At 42.1% G+C, this 22,639-nt stretch overlaps 1 protein-coding gene across 17 annotated transcripts in view; it reads left to right on the top strand.

The window, feature by feature from the left end:
• Nucleotides 1-22,639, top strand: part of KMT2C (lysine methyltransferase 2C) — a 199,806-nt gene that overhangs the window by 55,812 nt on the left and 121,355 nt on the right. For all 17 annotated transcript variants that reach the window (XM_087730329.1, XM_087730336.1, XM_087730300.1 and 14 more), the window contains 2 exons: nt 7,014-7,152; nt 21,067-21,273. In XM_087730329.1, coding sequence (XP_087586455.1) covers nt 7,014-7,152; nt 21,067-21,273 — 346 coding nt within the window. The remainder of the gene's footprint in view (nt 1-7,013; nt 7,153-21,066; nt 21,274-22,639) is intronic.

Raw genomic sequence — 22,639 nt, forward strand, 5'->3', positions numbered from 1 at the left:
AGTTTTGGTATCAAACCATGCTTTGTTAAACATAATCAACAGGTTTTGGAGGGAGTTTTCAAGGACCCAGAATATTCCACCTTCCCATTGCCGTGAAGCTTAAGGCTGCTGCTGCTGTGTCATTAGTGACACGATGGGAGAATTTGCATTGACATTACCAGTCAAATACATTGAAATAGTAGCATGTATCTTGTGCCGTACGCTCTTTTTCCTGTTTCGTGTATGTTTTCGTTCTGTGGACCTGCCTTAATTTTTAGTAATGCTGTGTTGAGGCTGACTCTCCTGTTTGGTAGAAGAAATATTACAGAACTTCAGACCTCAGTCCCACCTAATTAAAATCATAGCATAAACCAGGCTGGTGTTGGAGCCTCATAAGCATCTGCCTTGTTAGCCTTTTTCTAGGTCAGGTACAAAAGGGAAGAAAGTAGTGGGTAAAATAAACTTATTTAGCATAATAAAAGAGGTACTTACCTGCAAAGCACTGAAGACTGACCACAGAAAATGAAATTACTCTGAAATTCAGTAGTAATGCATGTAGAAGAACAGGCAGAGGAAAATCACCATCCTAATTTTGTATAAACAAAAATTGGGTCTCAAATAGCTGTTGCTACCTGAGCAAGTGGTACTGTAGTTCTGAGAATTGCAGTGGCTTTTATACGTCAAAGAAGGAAATAAAATTCTAAGAATTACTGGCAAAGGGATAAGAGGAAAAAAGCATCCGTGTGTTTTGTTATTTTTTTTTTTTTACTGTTGCTTTATAAACCCATGGCATGACTGTATGTTAAATGCCATGTGCAGTTCAGCTTCCCCATCTCCAAAAGGATGAACAGTAATTGGGAAAGTACAGGAAAGGCCAAGGAGTAGGACAAGAAGTAAGTAATAGCTTCTGTGCAGGGGGATCAGTTAAGGTATAAGACTTCAGCCTGAAATGATATGACTGGAGAGGAATTTAATAGCGTCTCACAAAATGGAGAAAATGAACAGGGAATGATGATTCATGTTGTTTTGCAACACAAAAATTAGGGGACATCGGGTCATGTTCAGAGCACAAAGGTAGATGCATTTGCGCTCGGCACCTACTTAAGTTGTAGAATTCATTGCTCCTGGATGCTTTGGGCATGAAAAATTTTACATGGTGTTTCAAAAAGACTTGAACAAATTCATGGAAGAATACTTAGGTGAGTGCTGTTGAATACCACCCCTAGCTTAGGAAGTTTCTCGGTCGCAGATCACTGGGAGCTGGTTATCCATAATATGGTGTCTTGTGTTTAGAATGACCGAAATTTGAGTTCAAATGGTTCTACATTGAAAACCTTATTTTTATTTTATAACCGGCACAAAATTTGCACAAAGTTATTTTCTCTGTAAAATGTATGTAACAAATAGGAATTCTATTTGAATGTAAAGTATCAAAATACACACTGAAATGTACAAAAAAGAATAACTGCAGGCTTTCTTCTCATCTCCATGTAACAGCTGTTGCAGTAAGTAAATCACTGTGATGTCCTTCAGATAGGAAAAAATAGATAAGTGGTGGTTTTAAAAGAAAACACATGTGCAGCACTTGAAAAAAAAAAAAACAACAACAAAACACTTCTGATGCGGTTGTACATTTTGTTGTTCGTTGTTGTGAATAAAATTTTACAGCGTTGACTTAAAACGAAGAACGCATGCCTCTGTCTGGAGAAATGGTTCTTGCATGTAGTTATTACCGTCACACTCAGACTTCAGTATGTTTTTTTCCCTTTCTCTGCCATGGTTGTGTTTTTAGCAGGCGAGAATAGATGGCTGCTAACTCAGTGCAGCCCAAGTAATGGCAGTAGCTGTTAGCAGCCATCACCCTTTGCATGTCTTTCCATCTCCCTTGGCTTGGCTTGGTGCTGTCGGAAGGGTTGCAGGTGATCTGCACGGGACCCGTTAGTCGCAGTGTGTCCACGTGTTCCCTCCTGTTCAGCTGCTAAAACCTATACCTACGAAGTTCTTGTATGTGAAAGATTTCTGCACGTTAGGGATGGCTGTATGTGCAGCCTGTATGTCTCAGACGCTGGCAGGAGTGATGTTTCTACCAAATTGTGTCCTGAACAGTAACAGAGTTACAAATTCTGACTAGTGGAAACCAGTCATAATTTACATTCCCTTGTTAAAATTTCTTTTCATATTGTTCCTACACTGACCTGGTTTCGTTCTCTGTCTAAGCTACTAGAAACTGGAGCATTTTGGTGGTGTTTGTCCTTCTGTTAGACCCCTGTGAGGCTGTGTGAAACACCTTGTCCCGTTAGCCGTTTTCTGACGCAGCACTACCCCTTCCTTCTGCAAAAATAACAACTGCATCTGCTGGTGCAAAGCTTGTTACTCCCCCTTGCTGAGCATCACAGGAAGCAGCAGTTGAGCCCCCTGGAGCGTCCCTGCGGTGTTTGGTGACACTGAATTTTCCAGCCTGCAATACTTTCTGTGCGTACTTAAAGTTTTAGAAGCTCATGACATTTGCTTTGTTGTCTGCCAAATTAGCAATAGGTCTGACAGTAGTGTCCCAACCAGTAAACTGGTTGAACAGTCAACTCATTGCATCTAAACAGCAGTGGAGTATTTATTTTATGTTTATGATAGCTGCTTTGATTTTTTTGTTTCAGTGTCACTATATACTGAGTATTAAAGATTTTAAGGGAGATTTTTTCATGGCAGAACTCTTAGAGTATTTTCAGTTTTTTGACTTGGAAAGTAGTGTATAACTTTAAAAAGAAAAAACAACAAACTTTTGGATATGCTGGTGTCTTCTCTTTACCTGATCGCCATAACAGAGCCCACACATATATCTCCTTACCTTGGTGTAGGTTTACCCAAGTGGCTTGCAGAATAGCATCTTGTGTTTACTAGAAAACAGAAAAGGATTGTTTGTAACAAAAGAACATTTTAGATTTTTAGTCAGTGTTGCTTCATCACTCTTGCTTCATCACATCCCCAAGGAAATCTGTGATTGTGTCATAAAATTCCAGCTGTCACCAGTCTCCTCCTTCCCACAAGCATGCATGTGATGGTCTGCAAGGAAACCACTGCCACAGATGGGCTTAGAAAGACCAGGGCTTCCACCTGGGAGTCTGCATGTCCCATGCCTGTCTCTTACGTGGGAGAGGTTTCTAAGGCGTCTGAAGACAGAGCAGGGAAAGAGGAAATTGTCAACGCAGTTGTTATTCTGAACATTATAGACCTCTATACAAGACATGTATGTAAGGAGACCAGCTGCTATTAGGAAGGTGGGTAAGCCACGTAATCGACTGAGAATGCTGTGTGCTACTGGTTATTGAGCATTCACTGCATTCTGCTCTGGAAGAGGAATAAAAATAATTATTAAGAGAAGAAATTTTTGAATGCTTACAATACAGAACCTTTGTGGAGATTTTTTTTCCTTGTTTGAAAAACTTCAAATCACTTCTTAAATAGTATAAAACCTAAGGATTGTCTTTTCAACCCAGAGCCTAATGTATACATCTTATTTAGGCATATGTGATGAAAGTGTTTATTAAAAGAGAAATTTAATACACGTGCTGTAAATCTTACCAATCCCAGTGACTTCCTTGCATATCTGTCCCCGTCTACGTTAGGCTTTTTTTTTTTTTTTTTTTCCTCTCCTTGCTGCTATTTCATATCTCCGTCCTTGGAGATGCTCAGAAGCCGTCTGGGCACAGTCCCGGCCAGCCTGCGCTGGGTGGCCCCGCTTGAGCGGGGGGTTGGACACGGCGAGCTCCGGGGTACTCTGCAGCCTCAACCATGCTGTCGTTCTGTGAATGGTACCCAGGCTGTCAAGTGTACGGAAATCTTGCCCCTTTTGGTGGCTCATGCGGATAGCAGCTTTACGCCTTGTACTTTTGGGGATTTCTTTTAACCTTAATAAGAAAAGAAGGCCTTTCTGTCCTCACTGGTCAGGTGGGGAAGAACTATTGATGTAATTGTCTTAAAGTAATAAAAAAAAATTAAACGCTACGTTTCCTAGTATTTTCCTAATGTTTTAGTAAAGGATGGTGATGTAAAAAAGAGAACTTAGAGACATTTGGGAATGGTGCAATTAGCTTTTTTAATTCTCAGTTCCCCCACCAGCTCATTACGCATGGGCAAGACCTTCCCTGTGACAGAAACAGTCATGAATATAGGATGCAAAATAAAGCCTTATATATGAACCTGCAAATGAACTTCACATTTATTAATCATTTTTGGTTCCTTCGTTCCCAGAAGCTTCAAAGTAGGCTACCATAACCAAGTCTAATGAACATCCATTACATTCAGTGAAAAGCAGTTAATGTATTGTGCCAGATGCTTCCAAGAAGATCTCTGAGGCAGCGATGAGGGTAACTGCTGTCCCTTTGCCGCGCCGGTGCCGGACTTCCATCTCCTAAGAGTTTGACTCATGAAATGCGTTACTTCTGTTCTTCCTTAATCTTCTTTTGGAAAACTTTAACGGTGTTGAAGTATGGCACACACAACTAACATAAATGCTATTTTCATTCTGTTCGGTGAGCACCGTGTTTTCAGTCTTCCAACGGCATATTGAGACACAGTTTGGTTTATGGCAGAGACAGCAGTTGAGATGTTGTTTGTCTCATTTAGTATAATTTGGGTCCCTTTTCTCCTAGAGAAGCAAACAGCAGGGGAAAAAGCACCATAAGGTTTTAAGCTCATATAGCCGTAGTGTGTAGTGAAACAATCTGTGTCTTCTCACACAGTCCAGAGTTCTTGAGAATGAGTTAGAGCCCATGAACTTGGCCTTTCCAGTGTAATGGGTGCCCATTAATGTATAATGAGATGAAAGCTGGCAAAGAGTAAATGGCTTTTGCTTACTTGAAAGTTTCTTGCAGGCACACAATAAAGCAGAGTTCCTTTGCAAAGTTTAACTAGGTTAAATAAAGTCACCAAGATGGATCAGAGCAAGGCCGCAGTTTCTGGTGGTCTTCCTTGAGCATTTCACGCGTGGTTGTCCTGGGCTGCGCTATGGGTTTTGTTTTTAGCGATTTGGCGTCTGCCTGTCTTACAGGTGTTTACACTTTGTACTCTTCATTGAGGCTGTACTTAGAAATTTGGGAGTTACTTGCAGAAAATCATCTTTCAGACCCAACATACTTCGAAAACTCACTACAGGCCGTTATGAGTGGCTCTGCCGGACGCTGCCTGTTTCGGGAATCCTCGTCCAGGAATGATTGCAGGGATTGTTTGTTCAGACATGCCAAAAACGAAGGGTGTGGGGTTTGGGTTTATTTTGTTTTGTTTTCTGTACGGAGCCGTTTACGATTACAAGGGATGTATTCCCAACAGGATATTTATTTAGTGTCAAATGAATTGTCCAGCATTTTTTTTTCAGGATAGCTTGGTGGAATGGGTCTAACATGAGCCATTTGGCTTTTGGGCAGGTGGTCATTTTGGGATGTTTCAGATGTCCAGAAACACTTCAGATATATGTTACTGAGTAGCTTAACTGAAATAGGTGAAGCAATTTCAGTTTACACCAGCTCAAATAAATATCTGGCATACCTAGTCATGAACAGGAATTCCTTATTCTTCTTAATTTTGTGTTTCTCTTCAGTGTGCTTTAGATGCCTTCATTGAGGGTTTTAAATGTTACACATTGTCTTTCTAAATGAGTTCACTCTAGGTTAAAGAATAATTTTACTTCAATCTCTGTACATCAAACAAGAAAGATTTCCCCTTCTCCATGTGCTCCAGCGGGCGTATAATTTCAGTATTACAGACCAAGCTGTGCAGTTTTATCTTCTGAGAATTTTCCTCTCTCTTATTGGTCTTACTAAAGCTTGTAGCGGGTTTTTGTGCACACCCACCCATGTCGCAGATTCTTCTATCCATCCATTTCTCCACTTGAATCATTTACTCTTTGCAATATTTGATTATGTTTTGTCGTGTTGTGTACTAATTTTTTTAAAAAGTGACTCTTCTGCTTAAATCCTCTAAATAATCTGTTGCTTTGCTGTAACTGGACTTCTTTGAAAGAGCTGTACGTGTTGGCCTCTTGGCTCAAACCCGGGTTCACGGGAAGTTTTAGGTGGCGTGCGACCCGGGCGCGGGTCCTTGGTCCGGCGCTGCTGCGGGGACAGACGCCGCAGCCGTGGACGCTGACAGGAGGAGCCAGTAGTGTCTCAAGCTGGGTATGCCAAAGAACATCTGCCAGAGTCCGATGATCTTTATGTTATTTAGGTTTCAAAATCAAAGTATGGAGGAGTGTGGAAATACCAGATTTTATTGCTCTACAGCCTTGAGCCTTGCTCCTGTGCGTTCTGGTGCACTCAGGGCGGCGTGTTGCTCTGTCCCCCGGCAAATCCCTCGCTCCGTGCAAAGGAGAGAACCAAATGGGCACAGGATTTAAATTGCACAGACAGTGGCAACTTGGTGTTTCATGTTTCTGAGCAGAAACAAACTTTCTAGGCAAATAGTAACATTGTCAACTGTATGTATATATATTTTTCTGTCTAAGACTAATCTAAATTAGGTGGATGCTGCAAAAATGGCTTCTATTCCTACAGTTAGGAATGAAATTTAAGCTGGCATAAACCGTGTCCTTCCTTCCTTCACCACCTCAACCCAGTTCCAGCATAGAGTTAGTGTAATCAGGAGTGAACAAGTGCAGGGAATTGAACAAAGTTAAAGCTAATCTGGGAGGAAAACGGTTTATTATAGCCCAGATGAGTGTGCTCACCCTGATCTTTGTTCAGGGGTGACAGAGCAGGTGCATAAGAGGACATTACTCATTACTTACTGAGCGTCTCTAGTTCTCAGTGGTATGCTGTGTTAGGGACATAATTTTATAAGCATTCAGTTTTGTGTTTTAGCTAGATGTGAAGGATGATATTTTCCTACTCTTTTAATTTTGTTGTGTCTGAGAAGGTAGTTACATGGGTTAATCTATCTAGAAGTAAAATGGATGTTTGCAGCACAAGGGAAAGCTTACAGATGTTTTTATAGTCTAAATAGGTTTTAAAAATAATAAATAAATATTATTCTTATTTTTTAAACAGAAGTCAAAGAGCAATCTGCAGAAGAGGATGCCCAAACGGAAGTGGACAGCACCAAGAAGCTAACACCAGTCCTTCAGCGCTCAGTGTCCGAGGAGTCTGCAAGCTCCACTGCCTCTGTGGGTGTGGAAGCTAAAACCAGGTTAGTGAGCGAGGAGGCGGGTGCTGAATCAGGGGCAGGGCTGGGAGTCGGGTGATGGGGTGCAGAGTGCTCGGGGCGCAGGCTTGGGGCGTGCTACTGGGGCTTTGAAGTGCAGGCAACAGCAGCCCGTGCTTGAGGCTGATGGCTTAATTGGGGTATAGGGAGAGCAAGGTGAAAAGCACGTTCCTTGAGTGTTGTCCTCAGACTGCACTGGTAAACCCTTGAATTACAGCGTATTAGCTGTTTAAATTAAAACAGACATAAGTGATATGAGATAAAATGTGATTACTGAAGCTTTCCTACTGAGAAAACGGTGTATTGGCAAATCCATATAAAATTATTTCTGAACTTTCAGCTTGTACGTCTGTATTTTCAGGAAGAAAGTAAAACAAATTTTTTGTCATTTCTGCCATGTTCTTCCTTATTTCAGAATTTTATAATACAGAAAATACGTTGGTTTTTTTAAAAAATTTTTATTAATATAAACTACCTAAAAAGCAGTGAAAGTATTAATTACAGTATTTGAAGGAAACCAAAACACGCTGTGATCACTGTTGAAACAGTATCACAGAATTCTAGCAGAACTTCTCTGTTGAAGCCCTGATAACAGCTTTTAACCCAGTAGCGGGTCTCTTCTGCTGCAGAGATTGCTGTTACCAGACAGTTACGGGTGTAATTATATTTTGACAGACTTGGAGAGAATCGTCATCATCATTTTACTTCTTCCTAATCTGACACAGAGCATATTTTCCATGCACAAAAAATTACTTCATCTACTTGTTGCATATATAATTTTCATGTGTTACATGCTCACAAACTTCTTAGGTTCCAACAGATACTTCCCTTCTCACACAGAATTGCTGTTAAATAGATCTCCCGTGTATACCTGAATGAAATACACAAAAATTTCTGTTCTTAATGGAATTTTCCGAAGCTGGTATTAAATTGCAGCAAATATCTAGAGCAGCTTGAGCTGAACAGCTGTTTTGGTTCTTTATTGACCCTGTTTTGGATCATTTGCAAAAGTTTTAGTGCTGTTTCATCTGCTCTCTGTTCTTCTCAAGGTTACTGTCTTGCGGTTATCATGAATAGTTGATTACAGCACTTTCCCTAGCCATAAACTTGTTTTTTAAAAGCTGGACAGGAGTCTTCTAAAAAGAAAAAAATAAATGTCTGCATGGTTCTGAACCAGCCCTTATTTGCCCTCAACTTACTCTTCCTTCCAACTGAAAGTGTTGACTTCGATTAGTCGAGATTGAAAGGCTATCATGGGCCCATTGCTTTGGCCAATCAAAGCATTAAAAAGCCAAGTACTATTAATTTTTAATTAAAATAGCCATGGTCAGGCCCTGTCTGTATTAAGGAGATGTGAAACAGTTAATTGGGGGTCATAGGTTTCTCTGATCCCAGGTAATTTTGGTTCCAGACTTAGATGCAGAATTGGTGTTGGTTGCAGAAGTCATCAATGTCCTCGTAATGATGGGGAAAAAATACATGCCAGGGGTTTTTTTGGCACTGTGTCTTGAAATCTAGCAGAAAAAAGCCTCTTCTGATCTGTGACTTCTTGATCAATCGTCTGTATCATCGTCTATGGTGCACTGGCACTGCCGCTGAGCTGTGCAGGGGTAGGAGGACCGGATTCGGGGTGGCTTAACTCCGTTCTCTTAGGAGAAAATACAGGGTGTGAAATAACACATACTGATGACGTTTGGTTGTGTAACGGTGGGAGGAAATGCATCAAGATTTAGGATGAGGTGTGACTGCATAGACACTTTAAACCTGTAACTTGGGGAAGTAGTTTTGAAGCTGATTTCCAAATCAATCATACTCATCAGCTTCATCTCCTTTTTTGTAAGCCTTTTGGTTTCTATTTTATAGTATAAGTAACTTAATCCAGTGGAAATGTTTATGCATTTAGAAATAAAATTAGGTATGTGAGATGTAGGAGAATTACGGGAGTATGTTATAACAGACAGTGCAGAAATTGCCTAGAACACGGAAAAGAACCAAAGCCTCCGCCAGAAGTAGATGCAGGTGTAGGTGGAGCTACTTTTGCATCACTTTTTTCAGAGTTGAGTATAAGACAATTTAGGGTTTCTGTCGTCGGTAGTGAAGATAAAGGAGTTAGAGAAGCACAGGACACAGGGCATAAAATGAAGTCTTGTACATGAAATAATTAACTAAATTGCTACTGAAAAATAGCGATTTTAACGTAGTAGGATATATCAGAGCTAGGATGGGGATTTCAGTAGCTGAGACATTAGCCAAAGCTTGCCTTGTGTGGTATTTTTCTCTGGATCCCGTCCTGAGAGTGAGGCTAAATTAAGAACATTCAAGAGAAAGGTGCGAGAGAAGGTGGTCAATGTTGGAACCTTTCTGAGGTGGGATATGGGAGTCCAAGAGAACTATTAACTGCAAATGGGATTGGGGCGGGGAATTTAACAACAGATTTAGGATTAGTGCTCAGAAGCCAATGTGCTGAAAACCATTAAAATAAATAGTATCTGAGCCATACTGGGGTAGGGAGGCTGAAAGGGGTGAGGCGTGTGCGTGTGTACGCTCAGAAGGAATGAGTGAATTATTGACCACATGTGGGGAGGGGCAATAACGTCAAGCAAAGATAAACTATCAAGCCTGGCAGTGGTAAAAGTAACGCTGCCAGCTCTTATATATCATGAGCATCATGGGTTTTGGAGCCTTTTCCTTTGGTTGTTCCCTTTTTATAAGCCTTGTGAGAAGCTTCTGTCAGCTCAGGACTTATGGCTGAGTGGAATCCAGCTTCTTCGAAAGGAGTCTGCTCCCTTGGTTGGTGCTGCCTGCAGAGAGCAGGGGAAGTGCAGCCCATGAGGCAGGCAAGCAGCCAGAAACCGGCTGCGACTTACAGCAGAGCCCTCTTCTACCTTCCTCCTCTGTTTCCCACATTGTCAACTCCAGGCATTAAAAGCTAACGAGAATGGCCTAGAAACACAATTTCATAGAAGAACAAAAACCCTTTTGATTCATTTTATTTTCCGGCTACTTTCGGAGGCTGTAAATTGCATTAATTGCACATTTTCAGTCCTTTTGCCGTAATCACGAAGACAGAACATTCTTAAATAAGTAGAAGCTGAGATTTTCACACAGCTTTTTCGATTTTGGTACTTTGGTCTGCTAAATATCTGCTCTTGTGAGACTGTCACTAAAACTACAAAAAAACCCTGGCAACACACCTTCCTGCTTTCCTGCTTCACTTGGATTTGGACAAAGCATGCAATTTTAATTCCAGGCCGATTGCACTATTCCCCCTTATTTTGTTGCTGCTGCTAACATCAGATTTGGAGTCTGGAGATGGACGGCTGGGATGCTTTATTCCATTGAAAAGAAGTGGTTGACGAACATCTGTTGATTGTGTGAACAAAGAAAAGGGTGAAAAAGTAGCAGTGTTCCTTATATTTGTTCCTTATCTTTTTCTTTTTTTTTTTTTAAAGTCTTCAAAGAAAGTGCATTATGAAACTTGCAACACTCAGTGGAAAAAGAAATTGTGGAGTGGCAGAGATTAGATAATCTGGACAGAATAACAGTGCAGTGATGGAAGGAGAAGCTAGATCTTTAGGCAGGAGGGAGTTAGATAAAATATTTAATATTAAAAATATGTTTAAAAACTGTTAAAATTGCAAAGTCAAGCACATATTTTAGGAGATACCAGTATTAAGATTAATTTTGAAACTGATTATTTCTTTTCATGCACATGTATTACAATACAGTTTGTAGTTTTACATGAATGTTTTTCTACAAGAATTCTTTCTGCAGAGAATGGACCTTATGCACGAAACAGGGCACTTGAAGTCATTGCAGAGTTTTGCCTTTACACTTTCAGATCTAGAGCCATGTAAACATTTACAGTATCTTCCTCTGAAGTCAGTGATTGACTTCTACATCTGCAAAGTGGTGATAGCGTTCCTTCGTGTTACAAAACTGAATTATTTAATAGTAATGAACTAATATTTCATCGTTATATCAATGACCAGTCTAGCCCAGAGTGAGGTTACTGATTTGGCTTGTGGGGCACGATTTGAATATTGTCAGTAGGTAAAGACTAAGACCACACACTGAAAAATGAGAAAAAAGTTAAATATTTACTGGTTGTCCATCCTGTCTGTTCATGCATTGGCTCGGGAAATGGTCTCAAGAAGAATATTATGACAGATCGTTGTTAAAGGAGCTCTACCTCAGATTCATAGGGCAGGAAGGGACCTTTGGAAGTCATCTAGTTCACCTCCTTTTCCAAGGGCAGATGTCCACGGCTGTCATTTCTGACAGAAGTTTACATAAAGTGCTCTGAAGTCTTCCAATAATAAAGATTCCAGATCTTCCTTAAACAGTCCCTTCCAGTCTCTTCTTTGTCTTTACTGTTAGAAACACCTTCCTCACATCTAACCTGCATTCTTCTCATTCTGGGTTTATCCCATTACTGCTTGTACCATCTGCCAAGGGTAATGGAGGATAGATTTGTGCAAAAGGCTCTCGGTTTATTTCCCCAACATGCTTTACTTCATAACAAAACCCACAAATTTGTTCATACTTTCTTTGTAGATGATGTTTTCTTGAGCTCTGATTCTTCTTGCCGTTTTGAGTTCTCTCCAGATGGTCTGCATCTTTCTTGAAGCACAGAAGGCGTATTGCACAAATGGGGCCAAAGAAAGGGTTCCCAGGCAGCCTTAATCCTGCTTTTTTCTTAGGCTGAACAATTGACATTGTGACCATGATGTGTTTAATGCTCTCATGTAGAACTTGTGCCTTGTGGGATTTGACACCCATGATCAATGACATGCATGACTGGACCTTTAAGTTGCACGGACCTTTGCTCCTTGAATTAATCTCTTAGATAAGATGGTCTGACCACAGAAACCGTACTTAGAAACGTCTCCTGCCCTGTGTGAGCAGGTGCCCCAGGTTTCTGGAGTCCCACTCTCAGCCTCTCATGGATATTTTCGGACAGTTTTTCTGTCTCCCTCCCATCCTACTAAGGCTGCTTGTCTGCACCTGGGTCTGTCCTGCTGCTTACATGCCACTGATGAGCAGCAAGCCTAGCACTGGCAGGTCAGGTCTGTTGGCTGGACAGATTTTCTTTCCTCTGAGAGATGGCAGCCAGACAGACAGAAGCATCCCACGAGCAGGATTTCATGGCTGGCAGTCTGTCAGACCATGCTGAAGGACTGATAGCAGTACTTGTGCCACAGTGTCCCATGCAGGCCAGGCTCCAAAGTGGATGGGATGCCTACTTTGTAAGAGGATTGCACAGATACATGTTAATCGCAAGCGATGTTAAGAGTCTGGGATCTTTAGTTTTGTTCCAGTGTTGAGTGAATACAGCGTCTTCTCTCCTTTTTTCCAAATGTCACCTTTTCTGGTTTTTTCTGTCGTTGTCAGACTCTCGTCTTTTTTCATGTTGTCGATTCCTCATGATACTCCCATTCTCTTTACTTTTCTAATCCTAGTCTCTGCTCATCAGTTCTAATCATTGTTTCAGTGTCCGCTCAGTTGTGGTTTCTTCTTTTTTGGCTCTTCGCCTGATCTGCATTTTCCTTCCGTCCATCTCCAGTGGCTCCCAGACAGGTGGTTGTGACATGGTATTTCTTTTCACCCCTTTCTCCCATTTTCTTGTTCATTTTCCTTGTCAGCTGGGGCTGTGTTCTCTTCCTGCAGCCTTCACCTTTCTGTGTGGTTTGTATTACAGCCCACAAACAATTGTCCTGTTTCCCCATCGCCTTCCATTTCCCTCGCACAGCAAGCCCTCTGTCCTGCCCTGCCCGTTCGTTCCTCGTTCCTTCCTTCGCTTCTATTTCACAGCTGATGGAAAGTACAGGTAATTCAAATGGCAAAATCTGGACTCACAGCATCCCTAAGATGTAGTTGCAGAGGTGATCCCTGTGAGTGTCTCTAACCTTTGCTGGAAGGATGTTCGTTCACAGGGTGAGGATGGTGCATATGGAGTCTGCTTGCACATAGGGACTGAGAGAATGGAGCGTGCCTAGTGAAGAGAGAATTTTTGAGCTTGTAGCTTCGACGTGCTAAAGCTTTGCTTGAGCACTTGTGATCTACTTGGTGAGGTTAGAAACATTTGGAGAAACGAGCCTGGACTAATTTTCATACAGTTATAGAAAGTGTATCTGTAACTTCAAAAGTGAATATAGTAAAACTTAAAAAGTTTCACAGAACAGCAGAAAGTTTGATCAAAGATCTGGAGTAGCTTCCAGTTCAGTAATCTTGGACCCTTCAGTCTGTAAAAGAAATTGGAGGAAGATAAGAAGCTTCAAAATCATAGGTGGCATGGGGAGGGTGGCTGTATCTCGGCCGTTCGGTTTCTTTTAATGGAAGAAACTGAGGGTTGTCAAAGGAAACTTATAGGGGCCAGAAGCAAAATAAAAGGAGGTGATTCTTTGCACAGCAGGTAGTTGTCCAGAGTGACATGGAAATCCTTGCCAAAGGATGTTGTGGATTGCTGAAGATTTATCTGAGTTCAAGAGGAGACTGGGCAAGTTCGTGAAAGAGAAATTGAGAATTACTGAATATATAGGAATCACAGCTGATACAGGGAGGCCCTGAACTGAAAGTACTGGGAGGCACGGGTAGTATCATATGTTCGCCCTGCTCTTTAATATCCCCTGTGCATCTGCTTATCCTATTTCTAACACTGACCATACAGGGCTGGGTGGACCTTTAATCTGACCCAGCACAGTTTTGACCAAAGAGCCCCACTTTGTTATATATCATCTCTTCTGTAAACATATTTCCAAAGAAAACATACACAGTGTGAATTATGCAGAACAGCATATTTTTCCATTCCGTAATGTGACTGAACAATTTTGATGAAACTTTCTTGAAAAACTGCTATGTAAAGCTGACTTGGTATATGTTAAATTTCAGTAATTTTCAGATAGTAAGACCCTACTTAGTGTTCATATGAAGTTGCCTCCTAAGAGGTGCTACCACCTCTGCGAGGTTTATGCAGTTTTGGTGTGACCTATGTTGATTTGTCAAGAGAGGGAATTTGGCTTGAACAGACAATACTTTGTGGGCACAAAGGCACACCGAAGATACAGGCCACCGTACTTTTTATTTGGGTTTTACCACTTGCAAGTTAAATCACCTCTCAAAATTGTGTGAAGTATCACCCTTCAAGTGTGCTCAGAGTTGCAGTCTACATGGGATTTTTGTTGGAGAGTACGAGTCAGTTTGGTTGGACATTAAAGAATGATTTCTAGATGGACTTGGAATAGACCTCTAAATTCACTTTTTTCAGCACTGGCATTCTGGTAACACCTTTAGGGTGTGTGAAATTTAGGGTATGTGAAATTCTAACTGAGCTTTAAACATTTGTTTAAATTAAAGCTGACACATATTGGTGAATAAGAGCATATTTTCATATTTTTTAAATTTTAAAATGTCAGTAAAATGCATTGTTTTGGTGGCGGGTGTTTGGAGGGTAATGTTTTCTTTCCTTCAAATGAGAAGAGTATCATTAAGTTGATTATATGGCTGTAGAACTCCAACTGTGCTGGTTTGAAAAAACTGGAAAGCAATTATTGTCTAATGCAGTTTAACTGCTTTGTGCAAACTTAAAGTTTTAAAATTCTTCACCTGAAGTTCATATGAACTCCCTCCCGCCCTCCTTTTTTAAAGGAATTGTGCTGCACAAGTTAAATACTTGTTTCAAAACCAACTCTGTGTAATAGTGTCACACCATGTCAAAATTTCAGGTTGTTCTGTGATTCTGTTTCCTATTGGAGAAAGAACACTTTGGATGTCCAATGCTTAAATATAGCTTTCAGCTGAGAACTTTTGCATCTTTCTCTTTGTGGTGTCTCTATGTTGCAGTTTTCATCCTTCTTTATCCTTAGTATCATTCATTCAGGAGGGTGATTTATTGGGTTGTTAACCCTGTATCACTGTGAAGTTGTTACGCATCGCCTAATGAGTTTTCTTCGGTAGTTTCCTTTCAAGCTTCTTCATTATCAAGGTCCAGATATTTATAGGATATTTAGATGAAGCTGAAAAGCTTAACCTAAACCCCTGAGTTTTGAATAGCTTCACCTCTGTGAATGTCTCACGTATATTAGAACTCGCACTGATGCAGACCCCAGGCATTGTTTTAAGCCAGAAATCTTTTTTTTCACTTAAAATCCAGCTTGCAGGTCTTGATTTGAATTTGCATGAATGATACAACGGCGCATTTTCACTAAGGAGAAAAACAATTCACTCTTTAAATAGCACAACATAAAATGAGAGTGAAGGCAAAGTAGTTTGTGCATTAGCACAACTTGGCATAGCTAAATAAATAGTAGGTCCCCTGTAGCGTTTAATTTAGCCTTTTAACATATGTTAAAACTACTAACAGGGTTAGGTGGGAGAAGAATTCTCAAGGCCAATTCTCATCAGTCTGCTTCGGTAATCGGTACAAACGATGCTCTGAAGTTCTGTTTTGCTCCCAAATATTCCACTTCATTGTGCTGAGCTTAATTTTAATTGTGAAAAATAGATGTTAAAAACATTTTAAATTTCTGTAACAACTTTGCCGGCACAACCCAAGGTTTTATGCTTCTCAGTTTCACCTTTCAAAAATGCTAAAGTGTGTGTGAAAAAGACATCCTGAAGGCATTTCCAGACACTGAGGAAAATTATTGCCCAATTCCTTTAAAAACAAATGAACTCATAGCAAAAATCAAACGATACCCTCTTCAGCTTCTTTTTCAACCCAAAGCATGAATGAAATGGATCTTTATTTTTATGCTTTCCAATATTTTTTTTAACTTCAGTGCAATCATTATCATGGCAAATGGCAGCAGCGATCATCTGTAACTTAGTATTTAATGTTAAGGCGATGGTTTTAGCTAGTGGATCTTACTGGAATTGCCATGCCTTGGGTTTTCTCAGATCTAATCCATCGCCTTTTCCTGTTTGAACAGCAACAACGACCTCTGCTTTTAATGAGATTGATTGAAAAGGTGAATGCCCAGTAAAACTTCTTTGATAATTGGTGTCCCACAGTAGGCTGGGAGGGATTTGAGGAGAGGTAAGAGGAGAGCATCTCTTGGGCTGAATCCACAAGTTTGTATTTCTCCTGCTGTTGTCAGCTCCCGTTCATCTCTGTAGGATGCTTGGAGTCCCCCGTACATGTTCTCCTGAAAGAAGGAGACCTTTCAACACCTCTCTGCAGAACAGGAGGCCGCAGGATTTTCCTTAGTCTGCATCCTTCACCATTTAGTACTAAAAGGGTTGTATAACTTCAAGCGTCTTACCGATAGACATGCTCAACATAGGCCACTTGCTGTCTTCCTCAGCGTTTAGCTGTCCGAGCATCTTGGAGACACGGAAGGAAGTCGTTCCTATAAAAATGAGGAAGGGAAATTTATTTCCCCAGCTGTATACCCAGAGTTGTGGGTGGGTGGCAGTGCCCCATATCGTTGCAGACTGCCGTGCCTTCTACCCAGGTATGGAAAATGGGCAGGAGAGCGAGAGGTTACATCTGGTGCTGTTGAGGGTCGCGCTAACTCGCGTGGACCAATCTAAAGATTTCCACCAGCTGCACAGCACGGCACTGATGCAGACGCAAGTGTAGATCTGTGAGATATGGGACACCGCATAAACAAAACATGTTTGCGTAAGTCAGTCTGCACATCTGCTTATTATCAAGGAGCCTTGGCTGACACAGGATACCCCACTGCCATTTCCCAACTCAGAAGGATCCAGGAGGGGCTTCTGCTTACTTCTGGGAGTATAACTACAGTGGCACTTGGTGTGCTTGAAGTGTCGGTAATCCTGATGGTCAGCCTTAATTCTGTTAAAAAAGGTTTGGGGGACTGTCAGTTTTACCTTAATTCTCTGAATACTTGCAAGCAAACTACAAGATGTTTCTCCTTCTCTGGTTGTAATTTAATATTGTGCAACTAGTTGCCCAATACTGCGTGTGTTGAAATGAACTCCTTTCAACGGGAAAGTCTGTGTTTTAGGATGAGTACTAATGACTGTATGTCATCGGTTGAGTAGAGGAAATAGTGACTGTTCTTCTCCCTTCCTCCAGGATTAACTGGCTGGAGGGCATTTTGTTTTCCTTTGTCCGGATGCGGACGGTGGAGGATTGTAGCATCTTAGATTCTTGTCAGGGGGTTAAATTCTTCGTGAGGAAGAGGCACTGATAGGACGACTGGATGAAATAAGAACTTGTAGAAGAAAGTGGCTGTGGCAAAGTGCTGAGATTGACATGTTTCTTGTTAGAAAAAGCATCTTCCTAGCAAGATCCAAGTCTGGATCTCCTCTCGTGGCTTGGTAGGAACAGACATTAGATTCAGACATTAGCCTTATTGGCTCTTATTGCATTCCCCTAAACCCAGCTGTATGTCTGCTTTGTTCTGAACATACATTTTTTCTGCATCATGTATTAAAATTTATGTGCATACAGATGTATGAAATCCTTTGGGATGAGGTGAGTTATATAAGCACCTACTGGTAATAAACCACCTGTGGAATTTTAAACCTATATAAAAAGCTAGTGTTTGTTCTGGGAAAATGTAGGAATTAAGTTAAAGTTACAAATAATGATGAATTTATATTTTGGTTTGGAGCATCATAGATACATCTTAAATGGAGTATTGGTGAGCTTTCTCTTTCTTTTTTTCCTTGGTAGCTTATAAAAAGATATGTGACACATCGTCTCTTGCTTGTTATCCCATTTTGAATTAGCCTGTTCTGAAAATATGCTAATTATGATAACAGATCTAGGGTTTGATCTTAAGAGTTGCCAGTATCTCAATTTCGTTATCTTCAATATGAGAGCTCTTCTTGCATCACAGATTTAGATCCTCTAATTGCATATTGACATATGGAAAGTAGATTTGTAAGTACTTTCTGCAATCCTGAGATGATAGGAATAAAAAAAATCTACCTTCTGCCCATACAGACATAACTTAAAATATTTACTGAGCACTTAAACCTAAAAGGCTAACGTGATGGAACTGGCCACTTTGTACTGCATCACAAATCAGCAACGTGGCGTGTTGGGAAGCGGAGGGCCGTGGCTTTCCTGCGGAGGGTCTCTCTAGCATCCAGGTGCCAGGCAGGGACTACGCTGCCGCTGCTTGCTTCTGGGTGTTTGGGTGCCTGATACATTTGAAGCCCCTCTGCTTACCCTCCCTGGAAGGTGTGAAACCTTCTCCCCCCCTTTTATAATCCCTCCCCTCTCTCTCAGCCCCACAGGCTCTTGGCTGTGGTCTGGGAATGTTCTGCTGCTCCTGGCTTCTCCTTCTGCATCTGTGTGTTCGCAAACCTTTAGCGAAGGGTTCCCCCAGCCCCCCTCCCTGCGGCGAGTGCTCAAGCACTTGGTTCAGCTGCGGTCCCCAGCTTTCCTGGAGCAGGAGCAGGAGCAGTAGCACAAACCATATGATTCTTGACAGCTTCACAGCTGTCTGCACCACGCTGCAGAGTAGCTGTGAAACTCGCTGCTCCTGTTGTTTCACTTCACTCTGCCTGCAGAAAGCTACTGCTGGAAGTTGGGATACCGGAGCTGCCTTACAGGCTCCAGAAATATCTGCTTTACCCCTCTATTCCTTTTTCAAATAGTACCGCTTTAAAAGTTAGTTTATTTTTTTTGTAATTACAGTTTTGTATTTCTCTTTTATAAACCGTACCATTATTGCCTATTTGCTACGACTTCCCTTTAAGGAGCTTTGTTTATTTAGTCATAATTATCCTCGAGTCTTTTAATGAGCAGTGATAGTCTGTCCTAACAGGATGTATGAATAATTATTTATTCCACTGTGGATAATCTTGTGTTTGTAACTAGTGTAATTTATATACTGTGGTGCTGCCTGTTTAAATCTCTTAAGTCTCCTCACAAGTCTCTCTAGTCTCAACTAGCATAAATAGCTTTGCTTTCCCTTCTTACAAACCCTGCCTGCGAGGCCAGATCAGGTTTCGCTGGTAGTCTAGTGGTTATGTTCACTGACATACCAGTAATAATTCATTTGCTGCTCTATCACATTGAAAACTAGCTTTGAAATAGACATATGTACTGTTTCGCTGTAACTATTCATTTTTCCACGTTCTTATGCTACACATACCCATATTTTCTTTGCGTCTTTTTATCTTCGGGTACCTATTTCTGAATATTTCTGGAACATGTCAGACATCTACCATCAGCTCCGGGGGCTGTGCTGGCTCACGCTGGCCCTGGGTGCAGGCAGGATCAGGGAGGGATGCGCGACCGAGGCTGTGAATATGAGGATGAAAGTTTCCTAACAGTAATGCGGTAGGGTCTTAATTTGAGTAGCATGATGGGACCTATTTTACCTGCCCACCAACCTGTGTGTCCCCAAAGGTCTGTCTGCCTTAGGGAAAGTCCAATCCTACCTACGGAGCATTCGTAAAAACATTTGGCTTCATTCTGGGCTTCATTTTGGGCTCGTGACATGCTGCTCCCTTCCTTAGCATCTGACTGTCTGGTATTACCACTACTGTAATAGTAGAGACGTTGAGAGGCATTTTACGTACCCACTTGTATTTTCTTTCTCCCTTTCCCCGCCCGCCCCCAGCGTTGCTCTGTGGTGAGGGCAAAAAGACCCGTCCCAGAGTACGTTACACCAAATCTAAGGGGCGTTGTTGGATTCTCAGTATCCTATGTTCTGAACTGGAACTTTCCTTTTCTACTTTCGCCTTTTTCTGTTGCTGCTCTTGCCTCACCTGGCTGAAAAGCACAGGCACTCCATATTTTTTTTCTCCCAGAATTTAGTGAGTATTATATAGGAGTTTAGTGTTATGGTTTTTTCTTCTTCCCACCTCACCTTCCTCCACCCATCCACCCACCCAACACAGGGTGCCCCAAGCCCAAACGTGCCACCTTGCAGATGCACTGAGAGCTATTTAAACGGGATCCAGGCTAAGCCGAGCCTCTATCCAAGAGCCTGATTCCCTCAGGCATCTTTTGGGGGTCTTAGGGGCATGAATATGAAGAAAACAGAATTGCTCATTTAAGCATAAAAAGATGTGTTAAATGGCCTTCCTTTAATGCAGACTGCATTAGTTGCAGAAGTTCACATTTTAAGTTTGTGGATATGTTTATTACAGAAATATTTTTCAGTAGCTTCCATATGATGTGACACAAGGAGCGCTGTCAGAGCTGTCATTTCAATGCTGTTGCTATGTTATGCATGTTAAAACGTAGTTGCAAATGGTACAGGGATATTGTAACGGTCACAGTTCTGTAAATGTGCATTTCCTCTAGTAAAACTTCTAGGTATTGTATCATTTTAAAATATTAAAGTAAACGAGGATATTTGGATTTGTGTATGTCATATTCCTTAGTATGTGTGACGGCAGCCATTGCTGTGACTTTCTCATTATTCCATGTTTTTCCATGTTTCATTAAACCTTTTGGCGTATCGTATTGGCACATTGTGTTGCACATGAGGTGTATGTACTTACAGAAAGGTATATGCATAGTCATGTTCTGGGTTCAAAAAGGCAGAGCTTTGCCTTTCCTGTGATGGCAATGCTGGGTTCTTTTAATGGGTGCGAGGTGTTAATTAAGTTCTTCCTCCCATGCTTTTCTTTTGCCCTGTTTTCTGACGCCTTTTAGCAAGCGTGTGTCTAGAGATAAAGAATTTTTTGAACAAAAAGGTTATATTAATCCCTTGAATATCATATGTGAGGGTTTTGTTTTGTTTTGTTAATCATTCACTTTTGTGAACAAAAAAGTTCTTTTAGCGTAACTTTATATGAGCTGGAAATAGTGTTCCTGAATGCTAAATTCTGATACCTGACAGTACTTGGGAGCTTTTATTGTTTTGTTATAAAGGGTTAAATTGGCATGAAAGTTGCTCTTTGATAGGGTATCCTCTGCTGTTCCCCCCCCAAAAGAAGTAATTATCTTCCTTTTCACAGCGAACAACTCTGCGCCTTTTGTTACTGTGGAGAACGGAGCTCATTAGGACAAGGAGACTTAAAACAATTCAGTCCAACTCCTGGGTATGTTATCCCATGGAAAAACCAGCCTTTAAATAAGAGTGAAGCCAGCGACAGCACCGATGGAGCTTGCGAGAGAACTGCAAGGCAAAACTCAGTGCCGCGCAAACAAAGAGGACAGAAGAAGTAAGTCCGTTGTACGATAAATATGTATTTTTTTTTGTTTTGCATGAAGTTCAGGAAGCATCTTTACAGATACTATACTGCAATAGGCAAATAACTTGTATTTTTGAAAATGCGGTTCATTAATATTGCTCATTTAAAAAAAAAAAACCAACAAAATGCAAGCAGTATAGGAATAGCTGTCTCTTCTACTTTTTGAAGACTGGTTGGTTTCTCCCCTCTAGTGAGAATCTTGACTCTATAAGAACATAGAAAAGAAACAGTAGTTATTGTAAAGCACAGATCTGCTTGTGGGGCTGAAGTATAAGTATGCCCAAGAGTAGACGATAATGGACTTCAGACACTTTGTGTATCTTGTAGACTGCAGTAACTAGATCGTGTTGAAGCTTTTTCCCCTTGCCCTCCAAAGCTGGCTCTCGCAATGCCGACGGCGGTGTTACAGGCACAGCGCACGCCTTTCTTGCCCTTCAGAAGTGGGGTTCCTTGGCAGGTTTCCCAGCAGGGTGGGTTTGGCCATGGAAAGGGCAGCGGCCCGAGTCCTCTCAGGTGGGTTCCACCTTTCAGGAATTCTGAAAAAAACGACAGGAACGCACGCAGCTCCGCGGTGAGGTTCTGTTCAATGTACGGTGTGTCTGGCGATGGCGCAGACGGGACTGATGGGAGAAGCGCGTTTTTAAATCTCTCTGTGTGTGAGTTTCTCCGTAGGTGTAGGGGTTCCGTCCCCGCGGTTCGACGCCGTTTCCCTTCAGCGGCTGCCGCCAACCCAACGGGTCGCTCAGCGCCGGCTGCGCGGCCCTGGGGGCAGCGCGAAGGCCGGGCGGCTCGGGAGGAGGCCGGCGGGGGCGGCGGGCGGTGCGGGGCCGTGGGCGGCGGGCGATGAGAGGCCGTGGGCGGCGGGCGATGAGGGGCCGTGGGCGGCCGGCGGGGCTGGGCCGCGCCGCGCTGGAGGCCGGGGATTGGCTGGGGGCGCGGGGCCGCCGCCAGCCCGCGGGGCCCGGCCGAGGAAGTGAAAGCGGGCGGTTTCGGGTCAGGCGGAGCCGGCTGAGGGCCGCGGCCGCTGCGGGGCCGCTGCGGGGCCGGGCGGGGCCGCTGCTCTTCAACCTGAGCGGAATGCGCTCGGCAATATTTAACCGCAGATTAAATGGGGGCGTTCGTTAAATGGGTCGGTTTGGTCTTGTGAGAAAGCTTTCGTATTAGTAAAAACGCCCTGTCAGCTGGGATTTAGGGTTTTCTTAATGTTCATTTTAACTCCTGTGTTTTGAGTAGCAGTTTAATGTTAGAAGTGGCTCCGCTGGACACGGGCGGTGTTCAGGAACCACCTTTCCGTGATGGTACAAGAGGGATGGTATTCTTCCCCGCCCCCACCCCA

Source organism: Nipponia nippon, unplaced genomic scaffold (genome assembly GCF_047370975.1).
Source record: "Nipponia nippon isolate SJK-2023a ecotype South Korea unplaced genomic scaffold, ASM4737097v1 scaffold_1, whole genome shotgun sequence".
NCBI lineage: Eukaryota > Metazoa > Chordata > Aves > Pelecaniformes > Threskiornithidae > Nipponia > Nipponia nippon.